At 33.2% G+C, this 17,149-nt stretch overlaps 1 protein-coding gene across 1 annotated transcript in view; it reads left to right on the top strand.

The window, feature by feature from the left end:
- Positions 1-16,885, top strand: part of LOC141626489 (protein indeterminate-domain 4, chloroplastic-like) — a 38,191-nt gene extending 21,306 nt beyond the window's left edge. Inside the window, exon 3 of the mRNA XM_074440269.1 lies at positions 15,454-16,885. Coding sequence (XP_074296370.1) covers positions 15,454-16,807 — 1,354 coding nt within the window. The 3' untranslated portion in view covers positions 16,808-16,885. The remainder of the gene's footprint in view (positions 1-15,453) is intronic.
- The last annotated feature ends 264 nt before the right edge of the window (positions 16,886-17,149 follow it).

The following is a 17,149-nucleotide window of genomic DNA, read 5'->3' on the forward strand; positions in this document are numbered from 1 at the left end:
TGAAAGTCTAGTTCCATATATACATACAAGCATTAGACACGTAACTTGCACGACTATCGCAATGCTTTGCTCTATGGCATTCCTTTCAACATTTAATTTTGTTTCGGGGATTTCACCGGAGAGAGAGTGCTCAAAACATAATCCTTTCCTTCAAATCTTAGAACAATTCTTAGATTTCTTTCCCATTCCAAGATATTATTAGCATTCAATTTGTCCTTCTTAAGGACAAAGTACAGATTAAAAAAAAAGTTGGTATTAGTCATTATATCTACATAAATATAAGAACATGTGAGTATAAGCGAAATGTTCATCAAAGCAGTTTAAAACAACTTTTTAAACTACTAAACGCCTTTTAAAAATTATCCTCTAAAAAAGCATTTAACCAATATCCTCTCCCACTATTCATCAAATGGACTTTGGCCCTGCCTTTAATAAATGGTGTTTGAGGTAACTAAACCATTTACTAATTATAACAATTTGTAACACTTGATTGATATATTAACTCTTTGTTAATACACCAACTTTGTTTCAAAACCCAAAACTTTGTCTTTCGATAGTTTTGTTGAGTTAAACCAAACATTAACTTATAGGTTTCATAAACCCATCCTATTATCCATGGAAATAAAAGTGACACTCTGCTTTGGCAACCTATCACTAATGTTCTAAGGCTTAATAAGTGTTGTTTGGAAAACATTAAGACTCAATATTTCAATTTTGGGGATCAAATGTCGGTCATACTACGGTGAACACATAACAGAATAACCACATTCACAGAATAAAAGCAAGCATAAAACAAAATTAAATGCAAGTATAAAAAATAGTGATCTAGTATGGCCCCTAAACTAACTAGGTCCAAAAGCTTCTTCTGGATCTCCATCTTTCAAGAAACCTCCCTCGAACCTTCTGGATCTCTATCCGCCATCTTCTTTGGACTTCATCTTTGAATTACATTAATTTTTACTAATTAATAACTAGCTAATAAAAATTGTAATAAAGCGATAAATTATTACATTGCAATACGATCCGCCCGCAATCGTATGAACTAAAATAATTACACATTAATTGGATAACAAGACGAAAAATAAATTATTACAACGCTTAACGTTACGCATATCGTAAATCATTACAAAAAATTACGATATGCAGATCGTAAACCATCCTAATTTGGGCCATATTAGTGACCTCAAGCAATTACAATATTAAATATGATGGCATATATTCAAGCGCCGCATTCAAAATATGCAATAATAATGAACTATTCATTATACTACTTAACGATTAACGATTAACGATTTAGAATAAAACTAAAAAGAAAAATAGTAACACGACTTAACGATTAAGTCATAAACTAAACAACGAATTTATTATGACTCAATCATTATTATTTTATCGTGGGAGTAATTAAATTACAAAAAAATACATAATTGAAAAAAAAAAGATTTTTTTTTTCTTTAAGGAAAAACCACGTTTCTTCTTGATAAAAGAACACTTCTCCTATTCAATATGACAATCAAATTGAATCAATTAAAGTGAGCCAAATAAATAAAACACATGTCTTCCCTTCCTTCCCTAATCATTAATCGGTTTTCTCAAAACCGAATAATGAAAGAAACAAAATCAAATTAAACTCATTTTTGTAACCAAAAGATAAACAATTTTATCTAATTGACACAAACCAATATTTTATTGGGGAAGAATTAGCATGAATCATTAATCATTAACTTATAACAAACTAAAGAAAAACGATTTTTCAGATTTGTTACCCAAATTCATACAAAACTCTTTTATAGAATTTGGCTTTAATAAAGTCAAGCAATTACTATGAATTATCTTATAATCAAGATATAAAAGAAAAATTTAATCTTTGACGTAAAATTCATAATTTACGGTTTCCTTAAGAAAAATCAATCAACCAATATCTCCATATTAGTCATGCATATTTTCCCATGATAAACTCAAGATTATAATTGAATCACAATAAAGACGGATAAAAAAGAATATAATCATATTAATCTTAACTTATGATAAATGCAAACATTATCTAATTAACGATTAGACAATACTAACAATATGGTTCTGCTACCCAACAATTAAGTAATAAACTAAATGAATCTTTTATTATTTTAATTCAATTATCATCACTCTAACATGGAATAATCATTATTATTAACAATAATTTGCACAATTGGAATTTTATTTTGTTTTAGCTTTGTATTTAATCAAATTATAAAACTAAAATGATTTAAATAACTCTCCCAATTAAATTAGGATTTCTAAGATATTCTAATCAAATTAGAATCAATATAACCATTGTAAATATCAATCAAATTGAATAAATCTCAAAAACAAATTTAAAAAGTCAAAAAACACAATTTTTAAACATAAAACGGTTTGAAAGTCAATCAAAATGTTCAAATTTGGCTTAAAAGCGTCAACCTTGCATTGCAGTCTTGTTTAAAACGCCGTTTACACTCGAAAAATATTACTTTTTCATCAAAAACCGACACTCGGACCTGATGATAAAAATTTAGGTCTGAATTGTACCCATGAACAGTACCCGCGTGAATAGTAAAAGCGATTTTTTTAAATTAAATCCTAATAAAAAATTTACCAACCAATTAATATCAACATACAGTATTAATTATGCAAATATTTCCAATCTAAACAAAAATTTACCAATCAATTAATATAACCATATTAATTATGCAAATTATTCCATGTTTAAAGTCTATTCCATAATTGAATAAAAATAATAAACTAGCATATGATTATGATCATAGAATCTTATGCAAGTGGCTCTGATACCACTGTAGGATTATATATATGCGAAAGCAAAATTTTAGTAACCAATTACAATTTCTTAACATCTACCCTAGGATCAATATGAATCATAATAAAAGGCGAAAAGAATATTTACCTCTTGAAGCGTAAATTCCACAAATAGCTTATAGAAGAGATCTGAGAGCCCTACTTGTTGCTCCTCTATTCAGTCCACAAACACAATCCGAAAACCCACGTCTGCTAGAACGGAAGAGAATGATCAATATCACTCTCTTACTTTTAGGGGTGGTTGAGGCAAACGGTATATATGAAGAGTAATATGTTTAATCCCTTGTGGTTTCTTATGGGAAAACTTCATCATCTTTTTCCATCACCCTAGAACCCTTTATTATATAGTATCACATACCATAATAGAGTTTACGTTGAATAAGTAAAGAACTCATATTCCTTTCCTAAAACCGGTGCCTCATATCTGTTTCCTTATAGAACTATTATTATTTCCTGATTGTGCTTATATGTGTGGCCTTATAGTATTATATTATTTTAGTCATTAATCCAATTTTATTGTGACTAATTATCATAATTTAGAACTACAATTATTTTTGATAATTGTATGTACGTAGTGACGGGGCTAATTGTTAGATAAAAGGGCGTACTACAAATGGACTAAGATATACTAGAAAAAAGGTAACAATTATAGATAATAGTTGAAAACATTTCATTACTTATCGCTATATATATACGTGTTTTCATGTTTTGGCAACAAAATTATAAGCAGAGTACAAATAAACTTTTGTATGGTGTTAGAAACTGAAGACTAAAATAAAATAACTCAATAATACTATAGCTAATTAAATTAGTATAGTATTATATAGGTACAGTCATACTCACAATAATGTACTCCCTCTGTCCCGGTCATTTGTTGTCCTTTTTCATATTGGGAGGTCTCAGTCAATTATCGTCCTTTCTATTTTAAGAATAAACTTGATGAACAATTTAATCATTCACACTCAATTTGTTATACTCTTTTTTTTTTTTTTTGATGATGAGGGGGTTGAATCCCCCCCCCCCCTCCATGCATTCCCGCACCACCACATGGACCATGTAAGCCACCCCTTCGGGGGCTGGTAGTCGAACCCGGGACCTCTCAACTCCTGCATTTCTGCAAGCTTTAAGGTTTAACCCGGCTACCACTAGACTAACACCACTTGGTTAATTTGTTCCACATATCATTTAGTAATTGGCCCCTTTCTCTTTCCTTGATCTTGTGCCAAATCAAAAGACAACAATTGACCGGGACGGAGAGAGTATTCATTTTTTAAAACCTTCTTATTTTTTAGCATAAGAATATATAAATATGATACTGAAGAAATTTGTACTATACCATTTTGTGGAGCAAATATATGTTTCCTAAATCCTAAATATAAATCAATGTGATATTTTCGCTATTTTTTTTTTTTTTGTAAAATGTGAGTATATAATATATCAAAGAACCAACATAATTACGAAGTCCATGAAGGAGAGCTATTTGCTTAGAGCAAATAGAAGCCATATACAACCCAACAAATATAAGCAAGATAAACTAAGTAAGGAATATTTAGAAGCCTATATTCCTAAGCCAATCCATGACATGTTGATCAATATTGTGACCAAGCTTATGCTTAACTCTTCGTCTAACATCTGCTTTAAGTTGTTGGACAACTATTTCTAGTCTGAGTAGCATACTATTAACACGAGCATTGTTCCTTTGTGATCAAATAGTGTAGTAACAGGCATTCAGTATCAGAGTCATTATCTTCCACTGGATACTCTTGCCCCTTGCAGTAGCCAAGCATTAACAGTAGGGACACTCCTACCAAGCCAGTTCTCAATAATCACCAAAATGTGCTTGTTGTAGTTGCAATCAAAGAATAAATGGTCTGCAGATTCGGGTTCCATGTCACAGATGCAGCAACTGTTATCTGAGCCGCATCCAAATCTAAAGAGCTTATCTTTTTTTACCTTGGTGTTCCGTCCACCATTCATAATAATCCATGTAATCAGGGAATGTTTAGGTGTGTTTCAATTGTTCCATACGACTATGGCCCATGCTTGTGATGGTTGAGGTTGCTTAAGCCATTCATATCCCCTACTGATGGTATATCCCTGAGAGTGAGACTCAAATGTCCATTAGCATACCAATCTTTAATTCTTTCTTCCAGTTTACATATAGGCCCTGTTCATTCTTGCTTATTTTCACTTACTTGATTCGGCTCGGCTCTATTCGATTCGATTCGGCTCGATTGATTGGCTCAACTCTATTGATTCGGCTCATTCGATTCGATTTGGCTCGGCTCCATTCGGTTTAGCTCATTCGGCTTAGTTGATTCGGACTCCACTAAATTCAGCGCATTTTAATTTTGCACATCTTAAACTTAAACTTAATCATTTTTATTAATATTTTTAATATTATTTATTTATTTATTGATTTATTTATTATTATTATTATTATTAGTATTATAATTATTATTGTTATTATTATTATTATTATTATTATTATTATTATTTCGTTATTATTATTATTATTATTATTATTATTATTATTATTATTTTTTTTTTTTTTTTTTTTTTTAAAAAAAAAAAAAAAAGGATCTGTGACTTTCATTAAAAGGAAAATAAAAGTTTACATGAAATTGGTGGGGAGTGAAAGACAACTGGGCTCCACACCCTTAGCAACAATGAAAGCTAAGTCTAGTAAAAATGTAAGACCACCTCCGAGCCTCAGTATCCGAGATACCGAGAATTTTTCGGATCGCTTGAGGAAGGCAACAACATCCGAACCCAACTCCCCAAGGGAAGAGAAAGAGAAAGGAAGGAAACCATAACCCGCTGTCGCGCACAAATCCCCGTACTTAGCACACTTACGCTGAGCAGCATCAGCGACAACCCGACCAGACACAAAATCCGTCATCCCAGTCTGAGTCAAAGGAGAAGACCCTGTCAAGTCAATGCACACATCACGCCCTCTGTCCCAAGAATAAAGCAACAAATCCGCAGGACGAAGAGAGCCATCATGCCATCAATCAAATTTTATTTTATTATTATTATTATTATTATTATTATTATTATTAATATCATCATCATCATCATCATCATCAATTTATTATTAATTAATCATTCTCATTATTGTTATCATTTTGAATATTATAGTTATTAAAATCAATAATATTCAAATTAATAAAATTAATACTATTACTAATATTATTATTAATATGAATATGAATATTAAATATTAATAGTATTATTAATAACATTGTTAATTTTAATATTAATATTATTAATACCTAATTATTTTTTCATATATGAACTTTAGTCTTTCACATACACTTTTTTATAAACGTTCTATTTTGTACCCTTTTTACCTAAAACTGAACCAAATGGACTTTTGAATCAATTTTTTTCCCTAAAACTTAATTTAATTGCTCAAATGACTTAAAACTTACAAGATGGATTCTAATTTATCAAATAATAAATTAATTTACTTGTTTATCAATTATTAATATTATTTGTTGAGTTTTAATTAATCAATCAAATTTTATTTGTTTGTTAAAGATGAAATTAGGGGTTGTCGATTTTTATTTATCTAATTATTAAATTTGGATTGTTGTTGCTTTGTGGTGACGACCTAATCACTCAAATTAGGATGATACATGGCTAGACTTTGAACAACAATCTAGCAAATCGGTGCCCCATTATTTCACCTAATAAAATTGATGGTGTACTGTGGTTTATGGTGGCTACCTAGTTAATCACTCAAATTAGTATAATTACTAGTAGTAATATTATTATTAGTAATGTTCTTCTTCTTATAGTAGTAGTAATCATAATAATATTAATAATAATAATAATAATAATAATAATAATAATAATAATAATAATAATAATAATAATAATAATAATAATAAAAGTTTGCGTTTTTATAAAAAAACAACAACTAATAGTAGTAGTAGTAGTAATAATAATAATAATAATAATAATAATAATAATAATAATAATAATAATAATAATAATAATAATAATAATAATAAATTATTATTATTATTATTATTTAATAATAATAATAATATTATTATTATTATTTAGTATTAATATTAATATTAATGTTATTTGATTCAATTGACTCAATCGACTTAGTTGATTCGACTTTATTGATTCGATTATTTCAGCTCCTTTCGATTGATTCAATTATTTCGATTCCATTGATTCAATTGATTCAACTCAGCTCCATTCGATTGATTGCTCAATTGATTTGATTGGCTCGGCTCCATTGGTTATTCATTTCACTCAGTTCGACTCTCTAAAAAGCCAGAAAGAACAGGGCCATACTCTTCCATGACCATGTAGCATCTGTTGGGGCTTTTTAGTCATGCCACTCCTGGTTTTTAATGTATATTTGGTTGATTCATCGAATTCGGAGTCTATCAGACTTACAGTATGTCTAGTTTACCAGCTTTGCAACAGCTGCAATGTTCCAAATGGCAGCCTTCTTTATCCCCAACCCCCCTTATTCTTTAGGTAAAGTGACCTTATCCCAAGCTACCAGGGGAACTCTATGATACTCAGAGCTGCCATCCCATAAAAAGTTCCTACAAATGGCCTTAATTATGCTAATAACACTCTTTGGAATGGTGAAAATAGAAGCCCAATAGCTGTATAGAGTATTCAGAACTGAGTTGATCAGTGTTAACCTGTTAACATAGGACAATTTCTTTGCTACAAGATTTCTGATCCTGCATGCCAACCATTTTCTCAGTGAGAATAGTACAGTTCTTCTTTGTGAGCCAACCAGCCTGAATAGGGACCCCCAAATATCTAAAAGGCATACTGCCTTCATTGAAACCAGTGACCCGTCAGTGACCTATTTTTATTTAAGTAATCCTCAAAGTTCAATATCATACTATTAAATCAACTAAAAATGATTTGAGTATTACTTTGTATTTACTCAATTAAATTTATCTGCATACTATTTTTCAAAATTACTCTCACATATACAGTGGCGGACCAAGAGCTCAAAGCCAGGGGTGCACTTTTTAGCGGAGTCAATCAACCAAAATAGAAATTTCCGCAACGAAAAATTGATTTGAATAGTAGAAAGTAAAACTTAAAGTACCCTTTATACAATTGATCCTTATCTTAATTGTTTTTTTTTAATAAGCTTAAAAGTTTCAATCATTTTTAGGGGAGAAAGTCATGGGAAATATTATATTAATTTTCGTGGATCTCAAATAACTCTAAACTTTTGTATTTCTTCATTAATTTCAAATGAAACATAACATTTATAATTTATTTGGATTAGACAATAATATTTCCTCCGTCTGAATCATTTTTTTTACCTTTAATTAAATAACATCACAAAGCATAAAAAAGGTAAACAAATGAATAAAATTATTAGACGTAAGGAGTATGAAATTAGGGTTCGAGAATTGCCAATTTCCAAAGTATAGTTTATGTAATTGGGGATAAGAGTTAAATTAACAACTACGGAATCATTAACATTCACAGCCAAGAAGTAAAACAAAAAAAATGATAGATGAAATTTAGCAAAGAGAACTTAAAATTAAGAATTTGAATTACAAAAAATATTAGGTTTTCAACGCTGTAATTAGGCGCATTTTTCAATTTCATTCATTGTGTGGAGTAATTGAACCAGAAAGAGAAAAGGGGGATGATGAGAAAAGAATTTAATTTGAAAATGACACCCCATGAGGGCTCGAACCCCTGCCCTCACGCGAAAAGCCCACAGTGCTATCCACTGCAGCACGCTCAATCTTCTTGTTTTCATGACAAGCTCTATTAAGGATACATGATCCTCCAGACTAGTTGTAATATTATTGTTAATATCCTTGTTATCCTTTGTATCTTATTGTAATCTTTAATGATAATTTGTTTTCTTAGTATTAGGCTTAGAATAAGGATTAGTTATTTTGTTTCCTGTTTTTATGTAATTCTAGTAGCTTCCCTTGTAGTATATACACATTGTAATTCTTCATCTTTAATTAAGCAATTCTTTCAATAAAATTCCTTATCTAATATGGTATCGAGCCTATAATCATTTCTTCCTCAAAATTTTTTTTCAACACCTTACCGATGGCCTCTTCTAGTTCCACAATCCCAAACCCATTTGAAGCACTCTCTCCTTTCCTCGTTCTCAATTTGAACTCCCCAAATATATCGTTCTTGGACTACTCAAATCGAAGATCTCCTCATTGGTTTCGATTTGTTCAAATTTGTTGATGGTTCCCACCCATGTCCATCCCCAACCACAACTAATGCAGAAAAGAAAGAAGTGTCGATCCCGGCTTATCACACTTGGGTTCGTCAAGATAGGCTTATCAAGGGTGCCATACTAGGCACGATTGATCCGTCCATAACCCCTGTTCTCCTCAATGATAAGACCTCCAATGCCATGTGGACTACTCTCCATTCCACATATGGCAATCCGTCTAGGAGTTATATTCTTCAAGTCAAGGACTGACTCAAGTCTATTTCTAAAGGTGACCAATCTGCCACATACTATATGCAAGTCATTCGTACGTGCACGGATGACCTTGCTCACTTAGGAAAGTCGATGGACGCTGAAGATATCATCGCACAGGTAATTGAAGGACTTGATTACGCCAAATATAAACCCGTAATCGACACGGTAAGTGCTCGCGACACTCTTATCCCCTTTGATGCTTTTCATGAGAAATTGTTACATCATGATCTCACTTACAAACCGGAACTCCCTCATCCTCTCTCCCTACCTCTGCCCATTATGCTGCCAATAACCGCCGTCCTCCACCACCCAACAACTCCCCTGGTCTTCTCCCCAAACTATCTGCCCCTCCTTTCTACAACCAGAACCACACCAATCCCCCTACTATCAACTTTAAGGGATGCTGCCAATGGTACCATAAACCTGGCCACTTTGTTGATATCTGTCGTGACTTTAAACGTCATTTCCCCAATATACAATTTCCTCCCATGCCACACCATACCAACCAACCCCAAGCCCACACCGCCGCAGCTGCTGCCTCGTTAGACCGTCACAGCTATCTCCTTGATAGCGGTGCTACACATCACATTACCAATGACCTCAACAACCTTGCTCTATATAATCTGTATGATGGCGTCGATGATCTTATCATCGGGGATGGGTCCTCTCTATCTATTGAAAATATAGGTTCTTTCTCTTACTCCTCCTCTACTATTCCTTTACAATTCAACGATGTTCTTCATGTTCCAACTATATCCGGTAATATTATTTATACTCCTAAGCTTTGCTTTGATAATAATGTAGTTGCTATCTTCTCACCTTCTTCTTGTTTTATTAATGATATTCAGACCGGGACGCTCCTTCATCAAGCCATTAACCGAAACGGTCTCTTTGAATGGTCACCCTACCCACCGAAAGTCTACTCCAATTCAACCGTCTCTTTGAGCTTTGGCATCATCGACTAGGCCATCCGTCCTCCAAAGTTCTTAATAATCTTAGTCTTTTAGCTAAATTTTCATTTAAAGACTCTTCATTTGAATCATGTCCTGCGTGTGCCATTAATAAGAGCCATAAGCTCCCTTTTTCTATTTCTTCATTATCCTCTACTGCTCCTTTGCAACTTATTTTTTCCGATGTATGGATTTCTCCGATTTTATCTTATGATTCCTTTAAGTATTACATTATTTTCGTTGACCAATACACAAAGTATATATGGTTATATACTCTCAAACTTAAGTCCGACACTCAAGCTACATTTAATCGATTTAAAGCCCTCGTTGAAAAATATTTTAATCGCTCCACACTTCAACTTTATTCCAACGATGGGGGTGAATAAATAAAACTCACCCCAACTCTTGGCACCCATGTTATAGGACATCTCACCTCTCCCCCCACACACTCCCAAATACAACGGTTATGCCGAACGTCGTCATAGGCATATCGTTGAAACCGGGCTCACCCTTCTATCCCACAGTCAACTACCCACGACTCATTGGCCTCACGCCTTTGCAACCGCTGCCTATCTTATTAATAGAATGACTACTCCCACCCTCAATAATGAATCCCCTTTTTCAAATTATTTCAAACTCAACCTAATTATGCTAAATTGCGAAGCTTTGGAAGCTTATGTTACCCTTGGCTTCGCCCCTACACTTCTCATAAACTCGATCCCCGCTCTATTCCATGTATATTTGTTGGATATTCCTCTTCGCAAAGTGCCTATCATTGTCTTGATCCTACGACAAATCGGATTTATACCTCTCGTGATGTCTAATTTGTTGAAAATAAATTTCCCTATCACACCCTACAAACCACGACTCCCTCATCCTTCCCTCCTCCTCTCAATGGTGCGATTTCTCGCTCACTGTTTTATCCACTTCCTCCTCTGATCCCACACCCCGTACTCCTACTCCACCTGAATCCCCTGTCTCGCCTATATCTTCTGCCTCATTAGTTCAGTCCCCCAGTTCACCCGCCACCTCTACTCCAGACTCATATCTCTCCAGTACTTCGTCTAGCTCCCAAGAATCTCCCTCATCAGATTTATCCTACCTTCCCAAATCCCTTACCACCCCAGAATCTCCTGCTTAACCCCCTTCCTGCTCCATAGTCACTCGTCTAACAAACAATATTGTTAAACCGAACCCCAAGTACGCCAAGGTAGCCACTCTTCACTCCTCCTCTTATACTCTCCCTTATACTGTCAAACAAATCCTACTCGATCCGCGTTGGCAAGCGGCTATGGAAGATGAATATACTGTCAAACAAACCCTATTCGGGTTCAACATCTACATATTAATGATCAATTGGCAGATGCTCTAAATAAACCTCTCCCGCGACTACGTTTTGTCTCGTTGCTATACAAGATTGGTTTATCCTCCGGTTTGTCCAACTTGCGGGGCCGTATTAAGGATACATGATCCTCCTGATTAGTTGTAATATTATTGTTAATATTCTTGTTATCCTTTGTATCTTATTGTAATCTTTACTAGTTTTTGTACCCGTGCACTGCACGGGTGGCTATGAAATGTGTTGATCGAAGTAGATATTGCGTATGTTTTTTTTGTTGTGAAAGACAAAGTTTAGTTCATTAGTAGATTTTAAATAAACTTCTAAAAGTTATTTTGTTTATGCATATATTTGTGAAGTTATATTTCGTAAGTTTATTTATAGTACTTTGTGATTTTTTTTTAACTTGTTAAATCTTGCTAGAAGAATTTTTTTTAATATAATCTTAAATTATCCAAAGATAAGAAAATAAAAGTATAACACAATAAAAAATTAAATGCTGAAAGTACACCAAATTGATAAATAGTACTCCAGTGAGATCCACCTCGAACCCGAGCAAACCCGATTTGATAGGATCTGAAAATGTTGCAAACTAAAATCGACCCGAGCGTTTCCGATGATACTCAGTAACCCGTGAAAGTATGAAATCGACCCGACTTGAACCGATGATAACCCGTAACCCAATAAGACCCGATTAACGATGACCCGAAACTGAGTACGGCCCGAAACCGAGTCCTACCCGATCTGAGATGACATGTATCACGATTCACGAATTGATCCGATAAATGCTTTGACTCTACCATACGTAACTTTATCTGACATCTGACCTGACCCGAAAGAGAACCCGAAATTGACTCAAAAGGTAACCGAAGTTGACTCGATTCGAAATCTAATCTGACATTTACTCGAAATATAACTCAAACGAAAAGTCAAGCTGATAAAGAAAAAAATAAATCAGCATTATGAACGACTTATAAAGTACTTAAAAGTAACTTACCTTATAATCTCGTTCAATAATGACCATAACTCAACTTAAAATGTTAATATAATCAAAAAGAAAATTGACCTTATAATGAATTGATGCCCGAAACCAAGTAAAACTCGGTCCCAAACCCTTCAAATTATCATAATTACATGATCCGATAACGACCGTCCCAACAATGAGCCTGCCTGATAATAACTGACTCGACCAAATCCGACCCGACAAATTTATCTAAACAATCTTACCCGACAATGATTTGAATCCAACCCATACCCAAGCTAAGAATCGATCCAATTAATCCAACCTGAACGTAGCCATAATCATATATGACCTGAACAACCCCCACTGACACCTCCAATACATTATTAATTTTATTATTATCGTATTTACACATAAAAAATGTGACGTCTTAGCATTATAGAATGTTACATAGTACTCGTAGTTACTTTGCTTATGTGAATTGCACACTGTTATAAGATCATTAACCACAATTTTTTGTTTGACTCATAGCTTCCCACTAACTGATGCATGTTTTCGATGATAGTGCCCATAATGGTAACTCACTAACTCTGGTAGCATACTTCTTTTGGACATATTGAAATGAAAGTGGATGGAGTGTTTTTTTTTTGTTTTTTGTTTTTTTACTACAATGGAGTTGTTTTAATGTAAAATACGAAAAATTTGTGTTGGAAGCTTGATATTTTAAATGTTATGATTTACAGAATGTGTATAGAGGAAAAAAAAGTAAAGTTAAGTAGTATTATGCTCAATTTTAGGCGAGATTTAAGGCTCGAATTTTGATTAAAACTTTAAAAGGAAGCTATCTTTATGAATATAGATTTATGATTGGGAAATTATAGTATATAATTAGGGGAAGTTATTGACATTAATTAGGTAATGGTATTGACATTAATTAGGTTAGTAAATATCTTTCAAAAAGTGAAGTCGTTTTTGTTTGATTTTAACTTGATAAGATTCCTTTTTAAAGACAATTAATTAGTTGTTATAGATGACAGTTAATAATTTTTTTTTATCAGAATGATTTTCAGTCAATCAAATTTGTGTCCTATTTTTGTAGAGAATTTTCGTAGAATGTTTTTTTTTTGAGACACCAATTTCGGTAGAATATTTTTAACTTTATAAGATTCCTCTTTAAAAACCCATGTATAATTGCATAATTTTTAAATCTTGGAATATATCTTTTCCATAATTTATATACTCCCTCCTATTCACTATTTTCTTCCCTATTTCCTTAAACGGATTATTCAGGTTTTCTTCCCCTTTCTTATTTTGGAAACTTTTACTCTTATTTTATTCATCCTTCTCTCCTATTACCAAACCCCACCTAACTTTTACTCTTATTTTATTCATCCCTCTCTCCTATCACTAAACCCTACCTTACTCACAACTCCTTATTTAATTCCTAATTATTCATTCCTCTCTACAATTCACAAACCCCACCATCTTTCTTTATTCATTCTTTAATCGTCTTCTAAAATCTTGTGCCCACATCAAAGGGGAAGAAAACCCCGAATAGGAGGGAGTACCATAATTAATATATACTAAAATCTTTACTTTGACTTTTTTATTTTTTATTGTCAAATATTCTTGGGCCTGCATACACGTGGCAATAAGATGGGGTGTGGCACGTGGCAATCAACGGGGTGGACGGTTATTGCTTTAATATAATATATGATTGATAATTTGTTTCCTTAGTATTAGGCTTAGAATAAGGATTAGTTATTTTGTTTTCTATTTTTATGTAATTCTAGTAGCTTTCCTTCTAGTATATATATGTTGTAGTTTTTCATCTTTAATTAAGCAATTCTTTCAATCAAATTCCTTATCTTATACAAACAAATTATTATATAAGAACCTTTTAAGCATTTTGAAAAACATAAATAAAAAAAAAGATCTGAGGGTGCGCACGTGGGGTGTTTGTGCGCACCCCAAGTCCACCCTTACACACATATATATATATATATATATATATATATATATATATATATATATATATATATATATATATATATATATATATATATATATATATATAGATTTTAAATAAATGTAGAGAAATGAAATGTAATGTATATGATAAAGAAAAAGAAAACATATTTTCATATTTGGCCACATATTTTTTTTTTAAACCATTTGTCCACATATTTAGTCAAAAGAAACAATCCAAAATATGAGAATAAGTTTTTGTGATTTAAAACCAGATTGAATACGAAACTCAGTAAAATTATCGTAAACTTCTGTTTTATTCAATCAATTGACAATCCAAATTCTGCAATATTACTATGCACCTTTCATTGTAAATCTTGTGGAACAGCCTGATAACATAGAGGTCACGAGTGACTGAATTCAGATACTACCTAGACAGCGAATTAATAAGATGTACGTACGTATATTCACATGAAATCATATTATTCACATTGGTACCACACTCACGTGTGATCAATTAGTCATGCAATCTAGTACTCCCTCTATTTTTCTTTATATGACTTTCTCACATTTTGAGACACACACTTTTCTTTTCAATATTTCTCAAATTATATGCTTAAATATAGTGATATGTATACTCATATAAAAGAGTATTTCATAAGTAATCTAATGGTATAATTTTTATAATTTTGTACCAAATATTTTGTTGTAAATATTAAAGTCAAAGGCTCGCCTAGAAAAAATAAAACGTCATGTATTAAAAAGTGGAGGGACTACTACATAATATTACCATTAAGTAACTTTAATTATTACATGCTCCTATTTATCATCTTATTTACTACTCCGTATCTTATTGTAATAATTTTGTTAGCATTACAATTATCATTGTATTGATCGTATTAATGATTCATTGTGTGTGATTTTATTAATGTGACAGGCGAGATAGTTTCATAACTCATAGAGCATTTTGCGATGCCCTAGCTCAAGAGAGTGCTAAACATCCAACCACCTTAACTAGCCATTTATTTGGATCAACTGGGACCGGAGTTGGAAACAACATGGGCTTAGGTGTGGGACTTTCTCATCAAGTGGCTAGCCACCTTTCTTCTTTGACCGACCACCAGATGTCTTCTGATGTTCTCCGCCTTGGTGGTGGTTCCCGTCAATTTGATCATCTCTTTGGTACACCATTTCGGCCACAACAGAATATCCAACAATCTCAATCCAACTTTTACTTATCTGATCAAACTGGGGCAAACCAAGGCGGTGGTGCTAGTGCTGGTTATGATATCGGTGAGCAAGATCAAAACCAAGGGCAAAATTCCGGAGGAGGAATGTTCTCTAATAGGTTATTTCATGGGCAACTAAACCAACTCTACGATCTCCAGGGCAACCCGAATCACCCTTTTAACCTGGGGTTTTTCTCCGGTAACAATAATAATAGTACTACTGATACCCACACGATGAACTTTAGAAGTACTGGGAGTGGAGACCACTCCACCTTGTTCTCTCCTAATGGTGGCATGTTTGGTGGGCCGCCACGAATAGGCTCAAGCGGTGGCCTCTCCTCGCTCTACAACACCAACACCAATGCCGGTCATGCCCTCCAGCAGCCAGCCATGTCAGCAACCGCTCTTCTTCAAAAGGCGGCTCAAATGGGATCCACCACCTCCACCACCAATGCTAGTTCCACCGCCTTACTAAAGGGATTCGAATCCAAGCCACCACAAAAACAACAACCACCACTTCCGACAAGCGGCGATGGATTTGGAGGATTGTATGGTGAAAATGACCAAAACAGCCTCCATGACTTGCTCATTAGAGACATATCAAGAGATAATCTTTTAATGAACTCCTCACTCTTTGATAATATTGGAACCAGCCACAACAACAATAACAACAACATCAACAACTACTATGGCGGGTTCAACCCGAATGGCAAACGCGTCCAAAGCGGGATTGGAGCTGGCTCATCGGATCGTCTGACGAGGGATTTCCTGGGAGTAGGGGAAATCGTGAGGAGCATGAGTGGAGGAGGGTTTGCTACAAGAAAACAACACCATCAAGGAATTAGCATGGGAAATTTGGATAATAATAATAATAATAATAATAATAATAATAATAATAATAATAATAATAATAATAATAATAATAATAATAATAATAATAATAATAATAATAATAATGGAAGTAGCAATAATAGTAATAATGTGATTAATCCTGGTGGAGCAACAAATAGCCAAGCATATGGTGGGGGCAATAACAACAACGGTGGAAATAGTTTTCAGTGAAACTAGTTTTAACCTGCGTAAAATTGCGCGGATTTACTACTTAAAATTGTTATTAACTATATTGAATTAAATACATGTTATTTATAAAAAAATACAATAATTAGCAAAATCTAAAATCCTAAAAAATACCTCACAACAAAATAAAACAAATAGAATGTACACATAGTATAGTAGAAAATGTATACTGTTGCAAATCAAAAGCTTCAACTATAATGAATGCACGTCAATGTTTTTAGAAACATAAATAAATATAATGATTTAACATTAAAAAAATGAGTGGAGTATCGTTCGTAATGTCAGAGAGCGGAGGACGGGAATTTGACATTGGATGTTGAGTTGTGT

Source organism: Silene latifolia, chromosome Y, assembly GCF_048544455.1.
Source record: "Silene latifolia isolate original U9 population chromosome Y, ASM4854445v1, whole genome shotgun sequence".
NCBI lineage: Eukaryota > Viridiplantae > Streptophyta > Magnoliopsida > Caryophyllales > Caryophyllaceae > Silene > Silene latifolia.